At 39.7% G+C, this 23,479-nt stretch overlaps 1 protein-coding gene across 2 annotated transcripts in view; it reads right to left on the bottom strand.

Moving 5' to 3' along the window:
* The window catches only part of TNKS (tankyrase), a 234,322-nt gene that overhangs the window by 59,250 nt on the left and 151,593 nt on the right, over nt 1-23,479 (bottom strand). For both annotated transcript variants that reach the window (XM_073636936.1, XM_073636937.1), the window contains exons 8-13: nt 23,194-23,380; nt 21,993-22,114; nt 18,736-18,827; nt 15,270-15,348; nt 11,134-11,305; nt 3,121-3,200 (exon numbers count right to left, since the gene is read on the bottom strand). In XM_073636936.1, coding sequence (XP_073493037.1) covers nt 3,121-3,200; nt 11,134-11,305; nt 15,270-15,348; nt 18,736-18,827; nt 21,993-22,114; nt 23,194-23,380 — 732 coding nt within the window. The remainder of the gene's footprint in view (nt 1-3,120; nt 3,201-11,133; nt 11,306-15,269; nt 15,349-18,735; nt 18,828-21,992; nt 22,115-23,193; nt 23,381-23,479) is intronic.

Here is a 23,479-nt window from a genome sequence, read left to right as displayed (position 1 = left end):
AGGATAAACGTGAAACGATCCTTAAAAGGTTATGTACCCCAAAATGCTATCAATAAAAACTTCAACTCATGCCACAAAAAAAAAAGTCCTCACTCAGGTCCATCATCTGAAAAATAAGGGCTTTATATGGTAGTCCAAAAGGCTCTAGAAAACCATCAAATAAAATCAAGTGAAATCTGTGCTCACAAATCGAAAAGGCCCCATGAATGCTAACCTCCACAATATGCCTAAACCGGAGTTAGCACCGTAATGTATGGCACTGCTGTAGAAGGAAGAACCCACCCTAATTTATGGGACACGTGTCTCCAGAAGCACAAGCTGTGCACCAAGCTGGCACATTTGCAATTTTCGCTTCATGCTTTTTTTCAGAAAAACAACTGTGGGGCCAAAATAGTCAATGAACCTCTAGATGAACTCATGGAGGGGTGCAATTTCCTTCAGGGCTCTGCAAATGGCGCTCGCAATATATTCCAACAAAATCTACGTTCAAGAAGTCAAATAGTACTCCTATCTTCTAAGCCCTGCTATGTGACCAAACAGTTTTCAATCACATATGAGATATCACCGCAGTCGGGAGAAATTGTGTAACAAATTTTCGGGTCCATTTTCACTTCTAACCCTTGTGAACATTTGCAGCAATCATAACATTTTAGGAGTAAACATGTAATTTTTCATTTTCACAGCCCAATGTTCTGAAACTGAATGAAGCACTTGAGGGTTCAAAATACTCACTACACCACTAGATGAATTCCTTGAGCAGTATAGTTTTAGAAATGGGGTCACTTGTGTTTTTTAATTCTGTTCTGAAATCTCGGTGGCTCAGTTAATGGCGCCCACAATAATTTCCAACAAAATCTGCATTCCAAAAGCCAAATAATGCTCTTTCCCACCCTGGTGTGTGCTCCAGCAGTAGTGTACAACCGCATATAGGGTATTGGTGTGCTCCGTTGAAATTGCATAACAAATTATGGGGTCCATTTTCTCCCATTATCCCCTTGTAAGAATGAAAAAAATTAGGCAAAAATAATATCTTAGGAGAAAATAAATTTTTTTTTATTTTTCATGTCACAATCTGACAAACATTTTTGAAGCGCCTGTGTGTTCAAAATGCTCATCACACCCTTAGATTAATTCCTTTAGGGGTTTAGTTTTCAAAATGGTTACTCGTGGGGTTCTGCTTTTTGGCATCACAGAAGCTCCATAAATGCAACATGGCTTCCACAATTTATTCCAGCCAAATTTGCACTCCAATAATGGAATGGTGCTCTTTCCATTCTGGGCCCTGCCATGTGCCCAAACAGCAGTTTTCTACCACATATGGAATATCACTGCCTTGGGAAGGAAAACAGCTATGGGTTCCTTTTTCTCTTATTACACCTTGTGAAAATAAAAAAATTGGGACTAAAACAATAACTGAAAATGGTGCTTAAAAACAACAATGTTATAAAATTCTGTGAAGCACCTGTGGGTTCAAATCGCTTAGCACACCCTTAGATGAATTCCTTCAGGGGTCTGGTATCCAAAATGTGCTAATTTGTGGGGCATTTCTGCTGTTTCGCACCTCAGCAAATGCAACATGGCATTCATAGTCCATTCCAGCCAAACTACACTCCAAAAATCAAATCGCTCTTCTTCCTTTCAGAGCTCCGGTGTGTGCCGACAGAAGTTTTCGACCACATAGGATGTATTGTCACGATCAGGAGAAATTTTAGTGTACATTTTCTCCCATTACCCCTTGCGAAAATGCAATAATTTATTGGGAGGGGAAGAAGAAAAAAAAAAAAAGACTGTTTTCGCTATGCGTTAATTCCTGTGAAGCAGCTTTATACATTTCGTGACAGCAGTTTTGAATATTTTGAGGGGTGCAGAATTAAAAATATCACTTTTGAGAATTTTGCCAATATATGGGCCCCTTAAAGACACTTTAAAACTGAAGTCTATAAACAAAATGTTACTTTCCTTGAAAAAAAAAAAAGACAAATTGCTGTTTTATTTTAATCCTTTTCACATACTCAAAGAAAGTTTGAAAAATGCTGCTGATGTCAAATAGACATATGGTAAATGTTTATTAGCTTGTTTTTGTAAGCATTCAACAGCTGCACATTTTTCCAAATTTTCATTAAAACTTCAGATAAATTCATAACACGCCCCTGCCCTCCCACAAAACATAATGGCCTAAATTTACCACAAACATAAAATGTGTGTCACGAAAAAACAAATATATAAACAGACTTAGAATCGCTGGGAGATGTAGAAGCATTCCATAGTTATTACCACATAAAGTGACACGTCAGATTTGAAAAATGGGGCTTTGTTATTAAAAGGAATCTGTCACCAGGTTTTTGCTCCCCCATCTGAGGGCAGCATGAAGTAGGGGCAGAGACCCCAATTCCTGCAATAGGTCACTTTACTGGTCTGCTTGTTGTCATTTTGATAAAATGATTTTCTCTGCTGCAGATCTATCAGTTCTCTGAATGCTGATCTCTATATAACCCCGCCCACACTGCTGATTGACAGCTTTCTGTATACACTGTGAATGGGCAGAGAGCATGGGGCATTACCAGTGTGAGGCATGTAATGACTGTCTACTCTCCTGATCTACAAGTCTCTCACTGGTAACTCCCTTTTTCCCCTTTTTCATTTAAAGAGGTTGTCCACTACTAGGACAACCCATTCTCAATCTGAATGTTTGCCCCCGTTAAAATAAAAATACATACACCCTTTCGGTGCAGATGCCGTTCCAGCCACCACCACTGGAACGGCGCCAGAGGAGAGTGTAAGTGTTTTTAAATTTATGGGGGAAAACATTCTGATTCAGGAGTCATCCCAGTAGTGGACAACCTTTAAAATAAGCCTTGGAGGCAGATTCTTGAGGAGAGCGATTTCTGGCCCATAGAGCTTAACAGCTCATTTACATAAGAAAAACATGGATTTCTCGGGAATAAGACATCGGACCACAGGTATTAAGGTATCATTTTATTCAACTTTCTATGGCTTACATGCCCATATAGACGGCTTTGGAGGGGTGATTCTATTAACAGATTCCCTTTAAAAAGATTTAGTCACACTAAGTATTAATGGTAAGCATCCCAAATTGTTGCTGTTGTTGTTATGACTCACCTTTACAGTATCCAGATCGCCGGCTTTTGATGCTTCAAGCAACCTGTAATCCACATCAGACGTTCGGGCTGGTGTGCTTTCTGCAATCAGAAATGTGCAATTGTAAATACACATACATATTAAGCACAAGAAGGGGACAGATTTATAAATACTGTCATAATTTCGTCTAAAACTAAACCTGGCAGGATCAATCATCATGGTGGGGCACACTATATGACATACAGTGTTTGGAGCATCTTGACAGTCATGTTACACTAGAGGGATCATATACCACGTATTGGTTGGCATACGCCACACCAGTATTTTGCTGCATTACATTTATAAATCTGTTAGATTTTAAAAAGGGGATTGTCCCAATGTCCAAGGTTTTTTTTATTTTTATTTTTTCAACTAAGGGTATGCGCACACATTTCTGCATCAAAAACCATGTCTCTTGGCAGGAAAAATGGTTATAGGAATTTTCGCCCCCAGTAATTTGCCCCCAGCAGTTCACCCCCATCAGTTCGCCCCTATCATTTCGCCCCCAGGAAGATTCGCCCCAAGCACGTTTCGCCCCCGGACAGGGGCGAACTGGGGGAGATATGTGCGGGGGTGAAATGTGCAGGGGAAAAACATCCTGGGGGCGAAATGTACCCGGGGGCGAAACATTCAATTCCCGGAAAAATGCACGTTTTTTGCTTGTGGTTTTGTTATGATTATTTTCCCAGTCATTAGAATGGGTGGAAAACACTTCAAAAATGCTGAAACAATTGACATGCTGCAGATCTGAAACTGCTTCAAATCTGCAAAGTAAAAATAAGAAGCGTGTGCATGAGATTTTAGAAATCTCATTCACTTTGCTGGGACAGGAAAATGCTGCATAGCAAAAACGTGACGTGTGCACATACCTAAAGATCTATACAGCTATTGTGAATGTACAATAACTGCACCTTCAGTAACCTCCTAAATACTTCCCCGTTTCCAGTTCAGCAAACTGGTTATGTCCAAGGAATGACTGCAAAATGTGCAGACTTTCACTTTGTACCATTTAAAGGAAATTGGTAAATTATTTTTTTGCCAACTAATCCTCAGAATACTCTAGAGACCAAGACTATGATTCCAGCTATGTATCACTTACTAGGCTGCTTGCTGTAGTTTTGGAAAAACAAAAACAAAACACAGCTGTATCAGCAGGAGATTATCACTAGAGGACAAGTAAATCTGCTGCCAGGTAGTCCTCCATATTCATGAGCTCTGTATAACCCCACCCTCACTATTGAGTTGCAGTTTTCTGTGACTTTGCATGGCCAGAAAGCAACATATCCTCGCCCACATCACTGATTGACAGCTCAGCATTCAGACAAATGGTAGATCTAGAGCAGATAAAACAGTGATGTTATCAAAACTGCAGCAAGCAGCCCAGTAAGTGATACATTGCTTCATCACCCTGTATCATGCAGCTGATATAGGTCAGCTTTTTGCATAAATTGAGTCGGAATCCTGGCACATATTGCTAGGTAAATAACCCAAATGTTCCTATAATGCTGAACAAGTCCAGAATAGACAGGAGGCAGTGGCATGCCACTAATAACAGCAGACCACACGGCTGTTATGAGGCTCATGAGCTGGTGGGGCTCGGTGGCAAATGGCATCCGGATTTAAATGGTATTTCCATCCTCAGGATGCAGATACAGATGAATACATTGGTTCGACATGGAGCAGTCAGTTCCTGCTCCACCATTCTGTCTGTGCATTGGAGTCTCCGTGCAGCAGGCGCAATGACATCATTATTATTATTATTTATTATTGCGCCATTTATTCCATGGCGCTTTACATGTGAGAAAAGGGTAAGTGGGGGTAGAGCTGGTCGTATAGCTGTATGGTGGAGAGGTGGTTACAAGACAGTGAATGCTGCACAGAGGTGGCTCAGTCCACACACACTAATCACCAGAGCAGCACATTCAGAGACCAGAGCTAGGGGTGTTGTTTTTTTGCCATTATACTGTGTGGGGAAGGTTGCAGGGACAATAGAAGTGTGTGTGCATCATAGAGTGTGTGTGTGGGGAGGGGGGGTGGGATTGTGAGAGGCATCAGGCTGTATGAAGCATCCAACTGTGTGGAGGGACTTTTGGGGACATCATATTGTGTACATGGAATCAAATGTTTGAGACAGACTGTTGGGGTCATCATACCGTGTGTGGCACTGTTGGGGGAATCATACCATGTGAGAGGGATTCTGGAGCACACCACTGTGTGAGGCTATGTGCCCACGATGCAGAAATGCTGCATATTTTTTCCGCTTCTCCCTGGCAGGAAAAACGCATGCGGTTTTTACATGCGTTTTTCCTGCCAGGTAGAAGCATTTGTCAAGCAGTTTTCACATGCATTTCCGCGATTTAGCATCACTTGGAAAGTGCTTGACAACTGGCATGAATTTATATAGTGTGACCAAGTAATAGTTAAAAGAAAAAAGAATAAGAATGGTAAAAAATAAAAGATTATACTTACCTTCCGATGGTGTTTTCTCCACTGCATCGGTAGCAGTAGTGTTTAAGGACCTGCCATGACGTCATTTAGTCATGTGACAGGTCACGCGTCCGCCGACGTCAGCGGTCACGTGACCTGTCACATGACTAAATGACGTCATGGCAGGCCCTTTCACACCACTGCGACCCATACAACAGACTGGAAGCATCGCTGAGGAGACCAGGGGCCATCAGATGTTAAGTATAATCTTTATTTTAAATTCTTTTTTAACAGGTACTATGGTACCTGGGTCTGGAGGAGAGTCTCCTCTTCTCCAAACCTGGGTACCATCCGCACATTGAACCGTGTGATATCCGCATGTGCAGATGCAGTGATGCGGATGTCACGACGTCCAATGCAAGTCAATGGCGGCGATTACGCTGCGTGTCCGCAAAATTAATGGACATGCTGCGTATTTTTCCGCAATCATAATCGGCAGCGGAAATTCCCGCAGCATGTGCACAGCACAAGCGGATTATCATTGGGGACCGTGGGGCACGTATTACCAAGCGTTTTTTAAGCGTTTTCGCTGTGGAAATTCCGCGGCAAAAAACGCTTGAAAAACGCATAGTGGGCACGCAGCCTGAGGAGCTGCGAGGTGGGGTGGGAATCTCACTCCGGTGGTGTGATTAAAGAAAACATACTGTGTGTGGGGGGAGTATTCTGGGGGCAAATGGTGTGGCAGGGTTTATTGTGGGGTTATCATAATGTGTAATGGGGCATCATATTCTAAGTTGGGAGGGTGCCCTTCTGCTAGTGTTGAGTATGTATCATTAACCAGAGCGTGCTCGCCGAGTATTTTGGCGTGCTCAGCATTTCTTTTACTGTCGCCGTGGCTGCAAATGTCACGGCTGTTAAACATGCAGCAATCCCTGCGTGTATTACAGCTGTCTAACAGCCGTGACACTTGCAGCCGCGACGACAGTAAAAGAAATGCCGAGAAAGCCAAAATACTTGGCGAGCCCCCGAGCATGCTCGCCTAAAGGATTAATGATACATACTCGTTCAACACTACCTTCTGTAACTATGCCTACTGTAACAAATAATACAGAAATATTTTTTTCTCCTTTTTGGGGGTGGGGGTGGGGAGAGGAATTGGGGACAAATAAGACTTGTGCTATGGAACTCATGATTTCTTAATATGCTCCAGTCAAGTGCAGTCAAAAAGACATAGCAGATTTATAACCTCTTGAAGAGGTTGGCTCACAAAATTGATTTTTTAAACCTCAGCATTCAGCGGTTATTGCCATCATAGCAGAGTATAGATAAACATGTATGAATTGTACAGATGTTCATATAATGTAACCACAAGTCCATCAGACAGAAAAAGGCTCTTATATTCTGCCATAGAGAACTGTTCACAAACCTGTTCTTCCATGACACCCCTTTATTTCTTCCTTATTATTGTTCTGAACACTTAATGTTTTTTAATGTTTTTTTGACAGACTATTATGCACATACAGTACTATTCAAAAGTTTTAGGCAGGTCTGGAAAAAATGCTGCAAAGTAAGCATGCTTTTAACAGTAGAAGTTTTAATAGTTTTTTTTTATTTTTTTTTATTTATCTTTGTATTCATTTATAAATCAATATATAAATCACAAGGCACTAACTGTGCCAAGATAAAGAAACAAATCACCATGAGAGAGTAATAATCAGACAGAATTATCTAATTTCTGGAAATCCTGAACCTAGGGAAATGTGTGCAAGGCCACATTCACATGTACAGTATTTGTTCAGTATTTCAGTATTTGTAAGTCTAAACCAAGAGTAGAATAATCAATCAAAAAGTATAATAGAAACACGTCACCACTTCTGCATTTATCACCCACTCCTGGTTTTGGTTTACACATACTGATGTAAAATACTGACCAGATACTGCCACGTGAACATAGCCTAAGGATGGGGCTCGAGTAATGTGAGCTCAGTTAATCCCGATCAGAGGCAGAAAGTCAGCAGAGGATCTAAATTCTGGCCAGTAAAACCAAGTTTTAAGTTTTGTAAAAGCAATCATAGGAATTATTGATCATAGAGGCGAGTTCCTCCATTAGCATCACCTCATTCATTTTAGCAAACCAGAGGGAGATTGTCAGGGTGGTGCCTTTTTTCCATAGTAGAGGAATACAAGCTTTAGCAGTCGCGATTAATCGTCTCAGGGTTGAGTTTCTATATGTTTTTAAAGGTAAGCCACAATGATTGAGAAACGAGATCCAGGGTCAGGTCTTAATAGTTTATTTTCAACCCCTTCATGCCATGGCAATTTTCCGTTTTTTTTTAGTATTTTCCTTCCTTCTTCCAAAAGACAACTTTTTTTAGATTTCCGTTAATATAGCCGAATGAGGGCTTGTCTTTTGTAGGGCGAGTTGTACTTTTGTTTTATAGGTAAACGAGAGTTGTACTTTTGAATTGGTTTTACCATACAGCATACTGGCAAGAGGGAAAGCAAAAATTCCAAGTGCAGTGAATTGCAAAAAAAAAAAAGTGCAATTCTACCATTTATTTATTTTTTTAAATTTATTTATAATGTTCACTATATGGTAAAACTGGCCTTTCAATATGATTCAACAGGTCAGTATCAGTACGTAAATACCAAACACGTATAGTTCATTTTTTTTCAAGTGGTGAAAAAAAAAATCCAAAATTTGTCTAAGAATTTTTTTTGCATTTCTCGCAATTTTCTGAGACCAGTAGTGTTTACATCTCTTGGGATCTGGGACTGGGTGAAGACATTTTTTGCGACATAAGGTGACGTTTTTACTGCTACCATTTTGTGGTAGATCAGATGTTTTGATCGCCTCTCATTGAATTTTATTGTAATGTTGCAGCAGACAAAAAACAACTCTTGTGCTTGGTGTTTTCTTCTCGTTACCCTGTTTAACGATTTGATTATTTTATATTTTAATAGATCGGACATTTCTGAACGCTGCAACACCAAACATGTGTATTCTTTCTTTTTTTTTAATTGCTTTATTTTCAATGGAGCAAATGGGGAGTGATTTGAACTTGTGGGGTTTTTTTTTCATTTTTTTTTTTTTTAAAAAAAGGTTTTCATTTTTTACTGGACTTTAAAATAGTTCCCTTAGAAGACCTGAAGCTGCAATTGTCCACAAGCCAGCATTCACAGGAATATCATAGTAAAAAGGCACAGGGGTCTTCTGCGGACCCCCAGCTGTCATGACAACACATTGGCGCCCCGATGGGTGGCTGGAATGATGTACTTCCAGCTGGAGCGTGTTAAATCCTACTGTCAAAGATTGACAGCGGAGTTGTTAAAGGCACATGTATGGGAAAAGATGCTGGCTCAGTGTTGGAGCCTGCATCAAAGTCAGGGACACGACATATGACATAAATATACGCCATATGTCATGAAGGTATTAACAATTACCAAAGAGGAAAGTGAATGAACAAAAGAGAAATCTAAATCAAATCAGTATTTGGAATGACATGACTTTGCCTCAGCATCAATTTTTCCAGCTAAACTTACACTATTTTTTTTTTTTTTTTTTAAAGAACTTGGCAGGTAGGTTATTCCAAACATCTTTGAGAACTAACTACAGATCTTTTGTAGTTGTATGCTTGTGCTGGCTTGAAAATAAAAATAATGTTATACAGTTAATTAGTAAACTTAAAAATACATCTGGAGTAATATCGCTATTATATAGATCTTGGTTAACATTAACGCTAATTAAATATACAGTAAATAGTAGAGAGGTGGAAAGTGGAGATTGGTTTACTAGAACGACAATGGATAGAGATATTGGAAAGGATTCCCCAGTAGTGTTGAGCGAGTATGTTCTATTAGCCCTTTCGCCGAGTACGCTCGGGCCGAGCTCCGAGTATTTACAGCTGCTCGGTGATATGGTTGAACCCCCCCCCCCCCACCCCGTGTGCATGGCTTGCAACTGTTTGACAGTTTTATTACATGGGAGGAATGTCTATTTCTTACACATTCCGGACTCCCATGTATTGGACCCATATGTACTTTAGGTGCAATAGAAATGTATATATTGGAATGACATCCAAAGAGAAATGTTTTCACTCTGTGTCTTATCAGTAAGGTGACGACTGTTTGTGTTCTTGTCTTTCCTCCTCTCTTCCCCTTCCCTTTCCCTTCTACGTAGCTTGAATATGTATTATGTTTGTTTAAAAACTGTTGGAAATTTTCAATAAAAATACTTTATTTAAAAAATGATTTAGGCTTGTGCAAATACTTCTGTCTTCAAGTGCAATCCCAGACAGACTTAATGTTGAGATCAGGACTCTGTGAGATCCATAAATTGCTCTGAATGACATTGGCTTTGTTTGTGGTCGTTGTCCTGATGCAGAATAAATTTGGAGCAAATCAGACGCCATCCTGATGTATTGCATGATGGATAATTATTTGCCTGTATTTCTCAGCATTGAGGGCATCATTAATCCTGACCAAATCAACAACTCCATTTGCTAAAAATGCAGGACCAAATGTGCAAGGAACCTCCAACATGCTTCACTATTGACTATGCTACACGCATTGTACTGTTTTCCAATCATTTAGCGACAAAAACTACTTTGTGTTACAGCCAAATATTTACGCACCTACTGACACTTTTCTGCAAATAAAGTTCATAAGGTTTTCATACATAGAAGAGACACTTAGCCTCATTTCCATGTAGAAGGTGCGGCTTTTTGGCTGCAACTCTTCCATGAAGACAACACCTGGCCCGACCTCTAAGAGTAGATGGTGTAGCTGGATTCTACTGGTTGCTGCAAATGCTGATCTTATGGCACTGCTGCACATGTTCTGATTGCAAAGGGAGGCAAGCATGATGCGTCTTTCATCTGCTGCACTAAACCTCCATGGCAAATGTCTACATTCTTCAACATTGCCCATTTCCTGGTGAATTTTCAAAATAGCTTGAAAAGGACATCTTGATACCCCAATTTCTCGTTGAAACCTTTGCCTGAGAGAAACCTTGCTGATTCAGTATAACTAAATTGTACTTGATGCAGTACTCAGTCTTGCCATGGTGTATGACCTGTGAAATGAAACTGTTTTCCACATCCTAACCTTACAACCTACATATAAAAATGATCACCATCACTTATTAGTTATAATTTGTTTCTCATACACCTGATTATACGACAATATCCTTAACTTTTTTTTAACTTACATAGAAGAATTAATGCTGTTTTGAAGGCACAATGTGGTCACACCAAATATTGATTTGATTTAGTTTTCTTTTTTGCTCACTGAGTTTGAATTCTGTTCATTGATAAAAATAAACCATTAACTCTTCTATATGTGAATGTACTTACTTTGAAGCATTATTTCCAGACCTGTCTAAGGCTTTTGCACAGTATTGTATGTATGCCATTGACTTTTTTTTTTTCTTTTTTATATGATTGCACACAAGTTTCAGTTGTTTTTTTTTCTTGGGCAAAATAAACCAATGCAATTATTTTACCCACGTGTCTTAATATAAGGTAATATCGCCCATACCATGAAGGCACTGAAGAAACTATCACTCACCGCTTAGAATTTGCTGCACCGCTTCATTTCCCATCTGTGCTGCTGTAAAACCTTGCAGAGAGATGATTGACGCATCAGAGCCAAAGCTCAACAGAAGACGACACGTCTGCAGGTGACCTCCCAGAGCAGCTCGGTGTAGTGCTGTTTGTCCAAGTGTGTCCAAGGCATTCATCTTAGGAAAGGAACACATGTATTAAAACAAAGTCTATACAAAGCAGGCAAAGTACATAGTCCCTTCAAAAGATTTTATCCACTAATTTGTCTCTGATAATATGATGGAGCGACGGGAGGTAAGGGGTGAGGCGACTTAGAGATCCATGCAAATTTTGAGTGCTAGAGCGCGACACAATTTTATTAGTGTGAACTTAACTTGGCAGTCAATTTTAACATGTGTTATCTAAACAGATATTGTGACAATACAAGTTATAAAATGCTTATAGTAGATCGAAAACCCCGAATAACAGAATTCCGACAGCAACCCAGACAGATTTTTGAAGGAGTCATTCACTTCACAGAAGCTGACGGAGTCACTTTGGACAGTATCCGGCCTCTGTTCTGGCAGGATTCATCTTTTGTACACACACACACTAACATGTGGCAGCCAAGCCTAAATGATGCAGATTAACGGCCTACAGCAGAGATAGGCAATTACGGTTCAGGTAAACATCCACAATAAAAAAGCTAGTTCCTGTGGCTTTAGGCACACCAAACTCTGCATGCTACACTTCACTGTTATAGCCCTTGAAGTCCAGACTAATGACTAAATTGTTCTCATCAACAGAGATGCCAGATATCTACTCAGTACCTGTCAATTGCCACTCACTGTAGGTTTGGAATTAAAAATACATAGGACTAAATTATGCAAAAATAATCCCACCAATGTAGAAATAAACCAGTAAAATTTTACATTTTGATACCTTGTTTTAACCATGATGGAATATACGTTAAATTTTATGGGATTATCTATGCATTGCCGGTCTTGCTTTAAGTTTGGTATTGAAAAATCTGTGGAACCAAGCATATGTCTGTGCAATCTTGGGAGTTCTCAACAAACTAGTGAGCTAATTTTTGGTACAGGTTTATAAAATGTATTTTAGTGCACTTTTGGTTTGGGAGAAAATATGGTAAAAATGATGGAGAGTCTTCTATTAACCAATCCCAAGTGAAAAATATGAACTATTTAAAATTCCCAGAAGTATAACAACAGGATCAGGATTATAGTAAATATTTTTACTAAGGTACTGCTATTTATCCAATCAAATACAATCCTGAACACATTTCCTGACAGAGCCATAAATTTACAGCATTGAGGAGTGAAAAACCCAGTGCAATATCCTGGGTCATGGTTATAGTTAGAGAGGACCTTTCACCAATTTTTTCATGTTGAATTGGACACAATGACATAGTGGTTGTATAGTGGAATAAAACATTTTTATTTTTAATTTTGCCTCTCCATTACGGAGATATTAGCAATCTAAGTATTTGGCAGCTAATGAGTTATTGTTTGCTGAATTCAAGCAAATGTCATCAGATAGTTTTCTCTGGCTACATGTATTTCTTCCCCCTGTATGATGTTGACCAATCATAATCAGGCAGAAACACTCAGGAGAAAGAAGAACACACCCCACCAAAGTTGAAAACAGGCTAATCCCGTGTGAGGCACATAACAGACAGCCTGATCTCACTGCTGAGCGATTACAAGTTTCTGTGAGCAGATCAGACATGAGTGTCACCACTGACATTTTTGAGCTTTTATTTATTGTCAGTCAGTCAGTGTGGGGGAGAAGCAGAACAGATGAGTTTAGCGGTGTCATATTACAAACCTTTCTATTAGTGCTCATTGTCTTATAGCATGGTCACCTCTACTGTACTGCCCCTTGCCCCACATTGCCCATCCAGAGAAGAGAACTTAAAGGTGTCAGTAATCACACTTTTTTCTATTGTGCTAATCACTTTGCAATGAGACCAGTGAAGGCCTTCATTACATCTCACATTTGAGTAGCAAGTTATCTCCTGAGTGTTGCTGCATACTTAGGAGTGGTCAACATCATAGGAGGCGGAAAAAAGTACATGCTCCCAGTGAAAACTATCTGATAACGTCCTCTTGGACTTTAACTTAACAAAATACTTTGCTAATATCTCTGCGACAGCAAGGCACAACCACGTTCTGCTCTGCAGCCACCATTACATCATGTGTCCAGTTCAATATGAAAACTTTGGTGAAAGGTCCTCTTCCAACTCAGATCCAGGTGGTTTCATCCATCAGATGCGGATTTTGACCAGACATATTTTCCATGGATTAGTTTAGTGAAATTTTATCCCAGATGCTACTGTAATGCACAGTGGATTTTCCACCTGGAAAATCTAGTAAGAAAATCTATGGCAGGACCTAACAGGCTGTATCGTTTTTTGTTTTTTTACCTTGACAGACAGGCATGATACACTGAAATTAAGTGCATCATTAAAGCAAAGAAATGATCACAAAGTCAAGTCCCGTAATTGGACTAAACCTGTGGATTACAAGAGTTGACCACTTTTTCTGGTTTGTGCAGCATACCTCACAAACGGACCACTGCTTCTGCCCATACAATGGCTGCTGGTAGAGGCGCATATGATCAGACCAGGCCATCAGTCTCCTTCAATTAAACAATACCTCACATGGGCCAGTTGTTTTACTATAAGGGCAGGGCCGATGGACATGTCTGGTCTCATGCTCCGTCATCAGCTGCCCTTAAACGGACAGAAGTGATGTGCAGTTTATGAGGAAAACTACACTAGCAAGAAAGTGGTCAACTCCGATAAAACCAAAATCTTAAGAGAAAAAACAAACTTCTCATTTTCTAGTTTGAATTTTTTTTTTTACATAATTAGTAATGTCTGCAAACAATTTTTTTTATTATATTTCTCATACAGTAAAGAACATTAAAAAAGCTTTGTTTTTAATCAAATAGTCCTTTCCAGCCCAAAATGGTATAAATGATTTTTTTAATCATACCACAAAAAAACAAGCATATAGCTCATATACTGTAGCTCCACTGTCAGAAAAATAAAAAGGTCATGAGACTTATAATGCATCAACACAACAAACTAAATGGTTATATTATGCAAGCGCAAGCTGTAAAACAAAAAAATTTTAGACATTTAGTAATCCCCATAATGTTAAAGGCCACCAGAAAAAGGTGGTTATATTATGCTGTAAAAACTAGACCTCATATGGCTGCATAAATGAGGAAAAAAACCTATGTGTTTTGAAAGGGGATGAAAAAAACAAGACAAAACAAAATTGCTACGTCTTAAGACCTTAATTCGGTAACATGTTAAAGGGTAAAGGGTAGTGTTGAGCGAGTATGTTCTGTCCAAGTATGCTCGGGCCGAGCTCCGAGTATTTATAACTGCTCGGTGATCAGGTTAAATCACTCCCGTGTGCATGATTTGCAACTGTTTGACAGCTTTATTACATGGGAGGAATGTCTTTCTTACACATTCCTCACATGTAATAAAGCTGTCAAACAGTTGCAAATCATGCACACGGGAGCGATTCAACCATATCACCGAGCAGCTGTAAATACTCGGAGCTCGCCCGAGCGTACTCGGACAGAACATACTCACTCAACACTAGTAAAGTGGTTCCAAACCAGGAATTCAATTTAACATTGTCACTTTATGTCACTATGAAAAAAGCCTAATGTGCAACTAATATAATTGCCAAATATGGTTGCAAAGAAAAACCTGTTCCTATACTTTCTGGCTTTCAGTTTATCTCATGCGTCTCCCTAATTACAAGGGATGGGATTGACTTTTCATTTCAAGCTCTAAACCCTCAGAAGCAGTTTGTATTGAAATGACACAAAGAGATATCATTGCAGATAGATGGCCAAGATACTCCAATTAAATTACTCACCCTGTTGCCAGGAACGGGGATGAATCAGTCTGAGCAGCAAAGTAATTTTCATAAAAGCTGAATGCCTTTGAGGTACTGTAGGATTTTCAGATAAATGTACTGACCTAATATTCTAATTGTATCTAACCCTAAGCTATCTATAAAGATAGAGAGGAGCAGACAGCCAAGATTGGTATAGATAACAAAAATATCAATTCTATGCAGTTATTAATTGTCACAAATATTTTAATCTTACCTTAGCTCCATGTTTATGCAGAACTTCAACTACATCGTTGTGTGCTCTTTCAGCAGCTACGTGCAACGGTGTCATGAAGCTAAAGCAAAAAAATATAAGAAGAATTATATATATTGTATGGATCAGATAAATCAAAACTCAAAGTCACTGCTCCTCCTCTGTATGTAGGTCATTTAATTAGCGAGTTAGCTGACCATGTCGGGAAAAGAAAACTTTTACTGTGTACTTCCTCGTTAGCAAATAGGTGAAAATAATTGCCCCTAAGGCAGACTGGATGTCTCAACTCAACCAGGGACATCACATGGCAAAAATGGAAACGCCATATTTCGCTGAAATATTTATAACTAACCGATGCTAAAACAATCCATGGATTAAGCTGTGTTCAGGGAAACTAATTGCTTTTGTGGCTGCAAGCGCAATTGTTTTCGGGCATGGGGAACCACAGACATGTAATGTCAACCCGAATTATAGATATAATCAATCATTTTTGGTGTGTGTAGGATGACGAAAGCATGCTAGGAAACATGGCGGTCATATTATTTCATTAGACGGGTCCATTATAAATTAGCATTAAGTCCTAAACTGTCTTTGTCCATATAATTAGGCATCCTATATAATATCTCACCCAAGACATCCATGGTCAGACCCAGGGAATATAATGAGCCTAGTAGAGTCCAAATTTTCACAGCAATCTTCACCGCCAGAAGGTGCAAGATTCTATCCGTAAGACGTTTCTGTATTTAAACCTTTTATTTTTGTACTGTATTTGCCTTGTGTATTTTTATTTCATCTTTTTGTAACAGTTTAAGCATTGTACCTTTTTTTATATTAAATCTGAATTTTGCAAGTTGGTTACTTGCTGCTTTAAACGTACCCACAATTTCAAAGAGGAAAACTATAACCTGGTTGTGTTTCCCTGTGTTTGCCAGAATGCAAGAAGAGTACCTATCAGAAACTTGGGAAAGTTGGGTGTATATTTGTATTTGTGTGTCAGCCAGGGCAGGCGACTCGCTGACCTATCAAAATGGCAAGTGGTGGAAACAAGAAGTGTGATGTGGATGTGTGAACAGGCTGTAGGGTAGGCTTAGCACATGGTCAGCCTATAGAGGAACGAGTGTGAGAAGCGGAGTCCCTCTTTACGGTGTTCATGACATATATATACACACATTTAAATAGTAATAAAGTATATGGCATATAAATTATTTTCAATCTTCATTCAGAACAGGAAGGGATATTAAACCTAAATATATTTGTACTGTATGAAGTACAGTACAGACCAAAAGTTTGGACACACCTCATATTAAAGATTTTTCTGTATTTTCATGACTATGAAAATTGTACATTCACACTGAAGGCATCAAAACTATGAATTAACACATGTGGAATTATATACTTAACAAAAAAGTGTGAAACAACTGAAAATATGTCTTATATTCTAGGTTCTTCAAAGTAGCCACCTTTTGCTTTGACGACTGCTTTGCACACTCTTGGCATTCTCTTGATGAGCTTCAAGAGGTAGTCACCGGAAATGGTCTTCCAACAATCTTGAAGGAGTTCCCAGAGATGCTTAGCACTTGTTGGCCCTTTTGCCTTCACTCTGCGGTCCAGCTCACCCCAAACCATCTCGATTGGGTTCAGGTCTGGTGACAGTGGAGGCCAGGTCATCTGGCGTAGCACCCCATCACTCTCCTTCTTGGTCAAATAGCCCTTACACAAGCTGGAGGTGTGTTTGGGGTCATTGTCCTGTTGAAAAATAAATGATGGTCTAACTAAACGCAAACCGGATGGAATAGCATGCCGCTGCAAGATGCTGTGGTAGCCATGCTGGTTCAGTATGCCTTCAATTTTGAATAAATCCCCAACAGTGTCACCAGCAAAGCACCCCCACACCATCACACCTCCTCCTCCATGCTTCACGGTGGGAACCAGGCATGTAGAGTCCATCCATTCAACTTTTCTGCGTCGCACAAAGACACGGTGGTTGGAACCAAAGATCTCAAATTTGGACTCCTCAGACCAAAGCACAGATTTCCACTGGTCTAATGTCCATTCCTTGTGTTCTTTAGCCCAAACTAGTCTCTTCTGCTTGTTGCCTGTCCTTAGCAGTGGTTTCCTAGCAGCTATTTTACCATGAAGGCCTGCTGCACAAAGTCTCCTCTTAACAGTTGTTTTAGAAATGTGTCTGCTGCTAGAACTCTGTGTGGCATTGACCTGGTCTCTAATCTGAGCTGCTGTTAACCTGCGATTTCTGAGGCTGGTGACTCGGATAAACTTATGCTCAGAAGCAGAGGCGACTCTTGGTCTTCCTTTCCTGGGGCGGTCCTCATGTGAGCCAGTTTCTTTGTAGCGCTTGATGGTTTTTGCAACTACACTTGGGAACACTTTCAAAGTTTGCCCAATTTTTCACACTGACTGGCCTTCATTTCTTAACCCTAGAACGCATACCTGGGGCCTCGCAGGCCCGCACTGTTAATTGTTTTCTATTTTCTGCAAGATTACTTTAGTTAGAATTTTGAAACTCTAGGTATTCCTCAGGTATATAGTTGTTTGTCATTTTTGTTTGAGTTATTCCATGTTATTTGCACACGGGCCTAAAAGGCCCCAGGTATGTGAAAAAGTAGATTTTTATGGTCATGCGTTCTAGGGTTAAATTAATGATGGCCACTAGTTTTTCTTTACTTAGCTGCTTTTTTCTTGCCATAATACAAATTCTAACAGCCTATTCAGTAGGACTATCAGCTGTGTAGCCACCAGACTTCTGCACAACACAACTGATGGTCTCAACCCCATTTATAAGGCAAGAAATCCCACTTATTACACCTGACAGGGCACACCTGTGAAGTGAAGACCATTTCCGGTGACTACCTCTTGAAGCTCATCAAGAGAATGCCATGAGTGTGCAAAGCAGTCATCAAAGCAAAAGGTGGCTACTTTGAAGAACCTAGAATATAAGACATATTTTCAGTTGTTTCACACTTTTTTGTTAAGTATATAATTCCACATGTGTTAATTCATAGTTTTGATGCCTTCAGTGTGAATGTACAATTTTCATAGTCAAGAAAATACAGAAACATCTTTAAATGAGAAGGTGTGTCCAAACTTTTGGTCTGTACTGTACATGTGTAATTCACCAATCTTTAAGGCTATAATCACACTTGGCAGTAAAGGTGCAAGACAGAGGTACACCATTATCATGTAACACACAGAACAAGAAAGTGCCATGGTCCTGCAAGTTTTTCTATGTAAATCTCATTCACTACATTGTAGTGTTTGGCCAATGTAGTAATTTTTCACAGCATAAAAACATCATAGTAACAGAACTCCATTCAAAGGTAAGAAATGGTGTAAGTACTGATTGCGTTTTAGCTTCCTCATTAACATAATACCTACTGTTACTCCAGACTGGACAAACTTAAAGACTATTCTACCACCCTACGAATTGCAATGGCACAAACCAAACACATACTCTTTATTCTTCTCGTTGACGCTGGCTCCCTTCCTGAGCAACAACTCCGTTATCTGCTTCCTTTTAGGTTGGAGAGAGGCCACTGCGCAGTGCTGTAAAAAGGTAGCAATGTTAGATTAAAGAAAAGAAAAACTCAAGTAAGAACATACATAAAATGCCTAAAAGCGCACTTCGGTTTTGCAGCTTTTTCCGATATCATCTCTATCTTTGTTATATATTCCTAAGGCAGTCTTTCTACAACACACACAGATGGAATCCTTCAGTCATTTATCAAATGCCTGGCTCAGATACACAACGCACAGAGCAAAATGTAAGAGGGTGATCAATGGTAAATTATGCTCCTCTGAAAACAATTTCGATTTTATAACTGCAGTGCCAGAGATGAGCAATGCCCATGTCATCGAGGCAAGTGAGAAGCCAAAGAATAAATTGTCTACTTGGTACACTGGGCTGAAATCAAGCATCGCTTCCAGAAAAACAAACTTTCTGTTGGGTAGTAAAATGCACAGATCACCAGAAGGAATACAACAAACATGTTTCATTCAGAATGACACACTCTTACAAGGATACACATTTGCATATGCATGCATGTATGAAATAAGCTATCACATCTCCCTTACAACTGCAATCCTAATCTTTCACAAAATTATGATTTAGATTTTGCACTAGTCAATCAACTTCCATCGCATAAAGATATGATGATCTAGGATATATTGATCAGATCTCTATAATTGTAGCTTTTGATGAAAAATTTATTTTCACTATATTCCTGCTGCTCCTTTGAGTATTTTATTTTCTAAATCTGCCATGCAGTTCAAGAGATATGGGACTTTTTATTTAATCTTAATCTTAACGTTTTTTTTCAAAGGGGTGTGACTAACCGAATTCTCTGAGGGTGGTCTGCATAATTTTAGACTGCTTTGCATAATTACCCTGAGAGAAACCCCCAACCCCTTCGGTAAATTCTGTCCCCAAGGAAGAAAACCGAGAACGAAAAGAGAAAAAACTGGTCACTTTTGACCTGGTGACTGGTCCTATTTAAAGGGGTATTCCCATCTCCAAAATCCTATCTCAATATGTAGTAGGTGTCATACTAATAATTTTAGCAAATATCTCCAATTAGAAATGTGTTATAGTTTTTCAGATTTGCTATGTCTCTTTCCTCATGTGCAGGCATTGTAGGACCTTAGGTATCCATGGTTATGGCCACTAGCAACTAGCTAACTACTGTCACTATATCAGTGGACGTAACCATGGATACCTAAGGTCCTGCAATGCCTGCATATGAGGAAATAGACTTAGCAAATCCGAAGAACTATACTACATTTCTAACTGGAGGTATTTGCTAATATTATTATTATTACTACACCTACTACATATTGGGATAGGATCTTGGAGATGGGAACACCTTTAAGTCAATATTAAAGGGATTCTATCACAAAGTTTTTCCTACCACAACTGAGAGCAGCAAGATATAGGAACAGAGACCCCAATTCCAGCGATGTGTCACTTAAATTACTGGGTGCTGCAGTTTTTGATTAAAAACTGTTTTCTCTGCTGCAGTCCTACTAGTTCTACGAATGCTGAGCTCTGTATGCTGTGTATAGGCAGAAAGCTGACAATCAGTGGTGGGGGTGTGGTTGGATTAAACGGCAGATTAATGGCAGGTTGTATTACTAGTCCTCTAGTGATAATGTGCTGTAGTGATTTTATCAAAACTACAGCTAATAGCCCAGTAAGGGATACATCTATGGAATCCGGGTTCCTGCCCCTATATTATGTTTCTCTCAGATAAGGTACTAAAAACCTGGTGACCGATTCCCTTTAAAAGGAAAACAGGTATAAAATAAAGACTAAAGCTTGCCCATACACTTCTGTTAGCTGTTGTGACTCTTGCGACGTCCCCATATACTTAGCATTCTTTATAGGTAAAGGAATATCTTTGTGGAGCACAAAAAGGTCGCTGTTGACCAGCAGGACCAAACAACCGCTGATTTACCAATACGTGGCCATTTAATAGCCTGTTTACACAGACAGACCGTGAATAACCGATGTGCACTGAACAATCTGTAATAGATAGCTCAGTAGGCTGTCATAGTTCTCAGCAGTGTCCGTTCTGTTCACGTAGGACGAGGCACTACCGAGAACGATTATCTTTTGCGCTGATCATTTCACTGGAATGAGTGCTCATTGGCAGCCTATTTACACTGAAAGATTAGCTTGAAATGATTGTTAGGTGTAAATAAAGCAGAACGCAATGAACTGAACTCTTCCAGCAATGCGGTTTACCATTGTGTGTATAATACAAGTCATACTGTTTACGGTGAGATCCAAGTTAAAGGGATCCTGTCAGGTCCCCCGTGCCCCCAGAACCACCAGCAGTTGTGTCTATATAGATAAATACCCTGCCTAACAGTCCCTTTTATTACATTACACACAAACAGATCTTTAGAAAAAGTATTTCTAAAGTCCGTTTATGATATGTAAATGAGGCCTTTGACTAGTCAATGGGCCTTTAGTTTCCCCAGACTAGTCAGCCCACTTAGCATGTTATCACACCCCTGAGGGTGCGATAACATAACTTACAAGCGCTGACATCCTTGCCAGCACTGTACATACCTCGCGCATGTGCGCAGCTTCTTTCCCTCACTGCATTGGTCCTCTGAAGCTGAGTGTACAAGTCCCGGCTTCAGAGATGCGCACTGCGTATGATAGTTGGTGAAGAAGACTTCCGATCATGTACAGTGCGCCTCTCTAAAGCTGGCAAGCGCACACCGAGCTTCAGAGGATCAATGCAGAGGGAAAGCAGCCAGGCACAAGCGTGAGGTATGTACAGCGCTGGCGAGGACATCGGCGCTTGTAAGTTATGTTATCATGCCCACAGGGGTGTGATAACATGCCAAGTGTGCTGACTAGTCTGGGGGACATCAATGCCCCATCGACTACTCAGAGGCCTCATTTACATATAAACGGAATTCAGAAATACTTTTTCTAAAGGTCTGTTTGTGTGTGTAATGTAATAAAAGGGACTGTTAGGCAGGGTATTTAGCTATATAGACAACTGCTGGTGGTTCTGTGGGCATGCACGGGGGGACCTGACAGGATCCCTTTAAGTATAAAATAGGACGTAAAGCTTCATAATGTTTGTACTTTGGCAAGGTTGCTTAGGTTAAAGTTAACAATAGGCGATTTCAATACAAGAAAATTGAAATAATGTGATCATTCCACCAAAACCAGGGGCGCCCAAGCCAACTCACCAGTGCAGTCTCGTGTGACTGTGGGTGCTTGAAATTGATTATCTCCAAAGCAAGGGACTTCTTCACTTTGGCCAGGTCTGCCTCCCTGGCAGCCTGCAGTAGAGAATGTCCTTTGAATTCATCTGCAATTCAAATAGGTTGACTTAGTGAACAGCTTCCTATTGGAAATGATTACAATCTCATAATAAAAGCGGAAAACATACCTAAAATAATCACTTATTATGGCTATAAAAAAGTGATAAGACACAAAGAATATAAGAAAATACAGTCTAGATATGATAAATTGGACTCATAGGTATCAATCATGTAAGCAGTTCAGCAATATACAGTGGATATAAAAATTCAAAGGGTACCTCAACAAACTACTTAATATTACTTTTAGTTCTTGGTCTTTTTCCAAGCTAAAAGATCTCTGTTTATTTTTCAATTGAATTGTACAGATTATAGGTGATATTAAAAGGGGGGAAAGTACTGAAATGATTCTTTCTGGTATGATTTCTTCACATTACAAAAACCTGGCACTTGAAGAGGAGTGTGTAGACTTTTTATATCCACTGTAACAGTGTTCCATTCTAACAGATAATGACTGAACATTTGTTGAAAAATATAAGACTTCTTCCTGACGCTCATGGATTCCTCCAGATATATTTTAAATTAAAAAAAGCACATTTTAATGCTCAGAGGATATTTCTACACAGGTAATTGGAACAGGCGGCTGGAATTAAAACGTTGTTCAGAAGCATTTTCTTTACGTTGAAACCTTCAGCATTGCATTTAAGCTGCTAGTGACTTGTACAAAATGGTAATAATATAATCAAACCAAGTACAGGTGCACAGGGCATCATGGCCGGGTAGTGCACCTTCCCACCTGGTTATTTTCCATCAATCCCCACCCTTCTTTGGCTCTATAAAACCAGAGCGGTCAATCAAAGAAGGGGGAGAGTGGAGATAGAGGGAAAACAAGCAAGTGGGAAGGTGCACTTAAAGGTTTGGCCCTGCCATGATGCACCAAGTGCCTGTACTTGGTTTGAACAGTTATTCTGTGCTGACAGTCTCTTTAAGAAGGGCCAGAAAATTTAAGCAAAGGCCTATCTGAGCCACTGCCATGGGAAACAATTAATACCCCCATTTTCCACCAAAAGAAAGTCAATGAAAGCGGAAAATAAAGAAAAATGTTGAGATTATTCGATATACCACTTACATGTTAATCTCTCCTTGAGCTCTGGAGTAGGGGCCATGTCCACTGCACTTTTTCCATGGCAATTGACTAGTGTTGGATCTGCGCCATGGCTCAACAACAGGGAGCAAACTTCAACCCGATTCTTTGATGCAGCCTCATGTAATGGTGTAAACTGCCAGAGATCCATAGCATTTACGCAAGCTCCATGCTGAAAAAAGACAGACATTTTTCTTCACAAAATTGAACAAACAAATCTCCAAACAGACGGTCATTTCATATTCCACGACTCAAAATGCACTGTAAACTA

The sequence above is a fragment of the Phyllobates terribilis genome, unplaced genomic scaffold (assembly GCF_046119375.1).
Source record: "Phyllobates terribilis strain yellow unplaced genomic scaffold, ASM4611937v1 Scaffold_1__5_contigs__length_1240528914, whole genome shotgun sequence".
Lineage (NCBI taxonomy): Eukaryota > Metazoa > Chordata > Amphibia > Anura > Dendrobatidae > Phyllobates > Phyllobates terribilis.
This window is presented reverse-complemented; position numbering and strand designations above follow the sequence as displayed.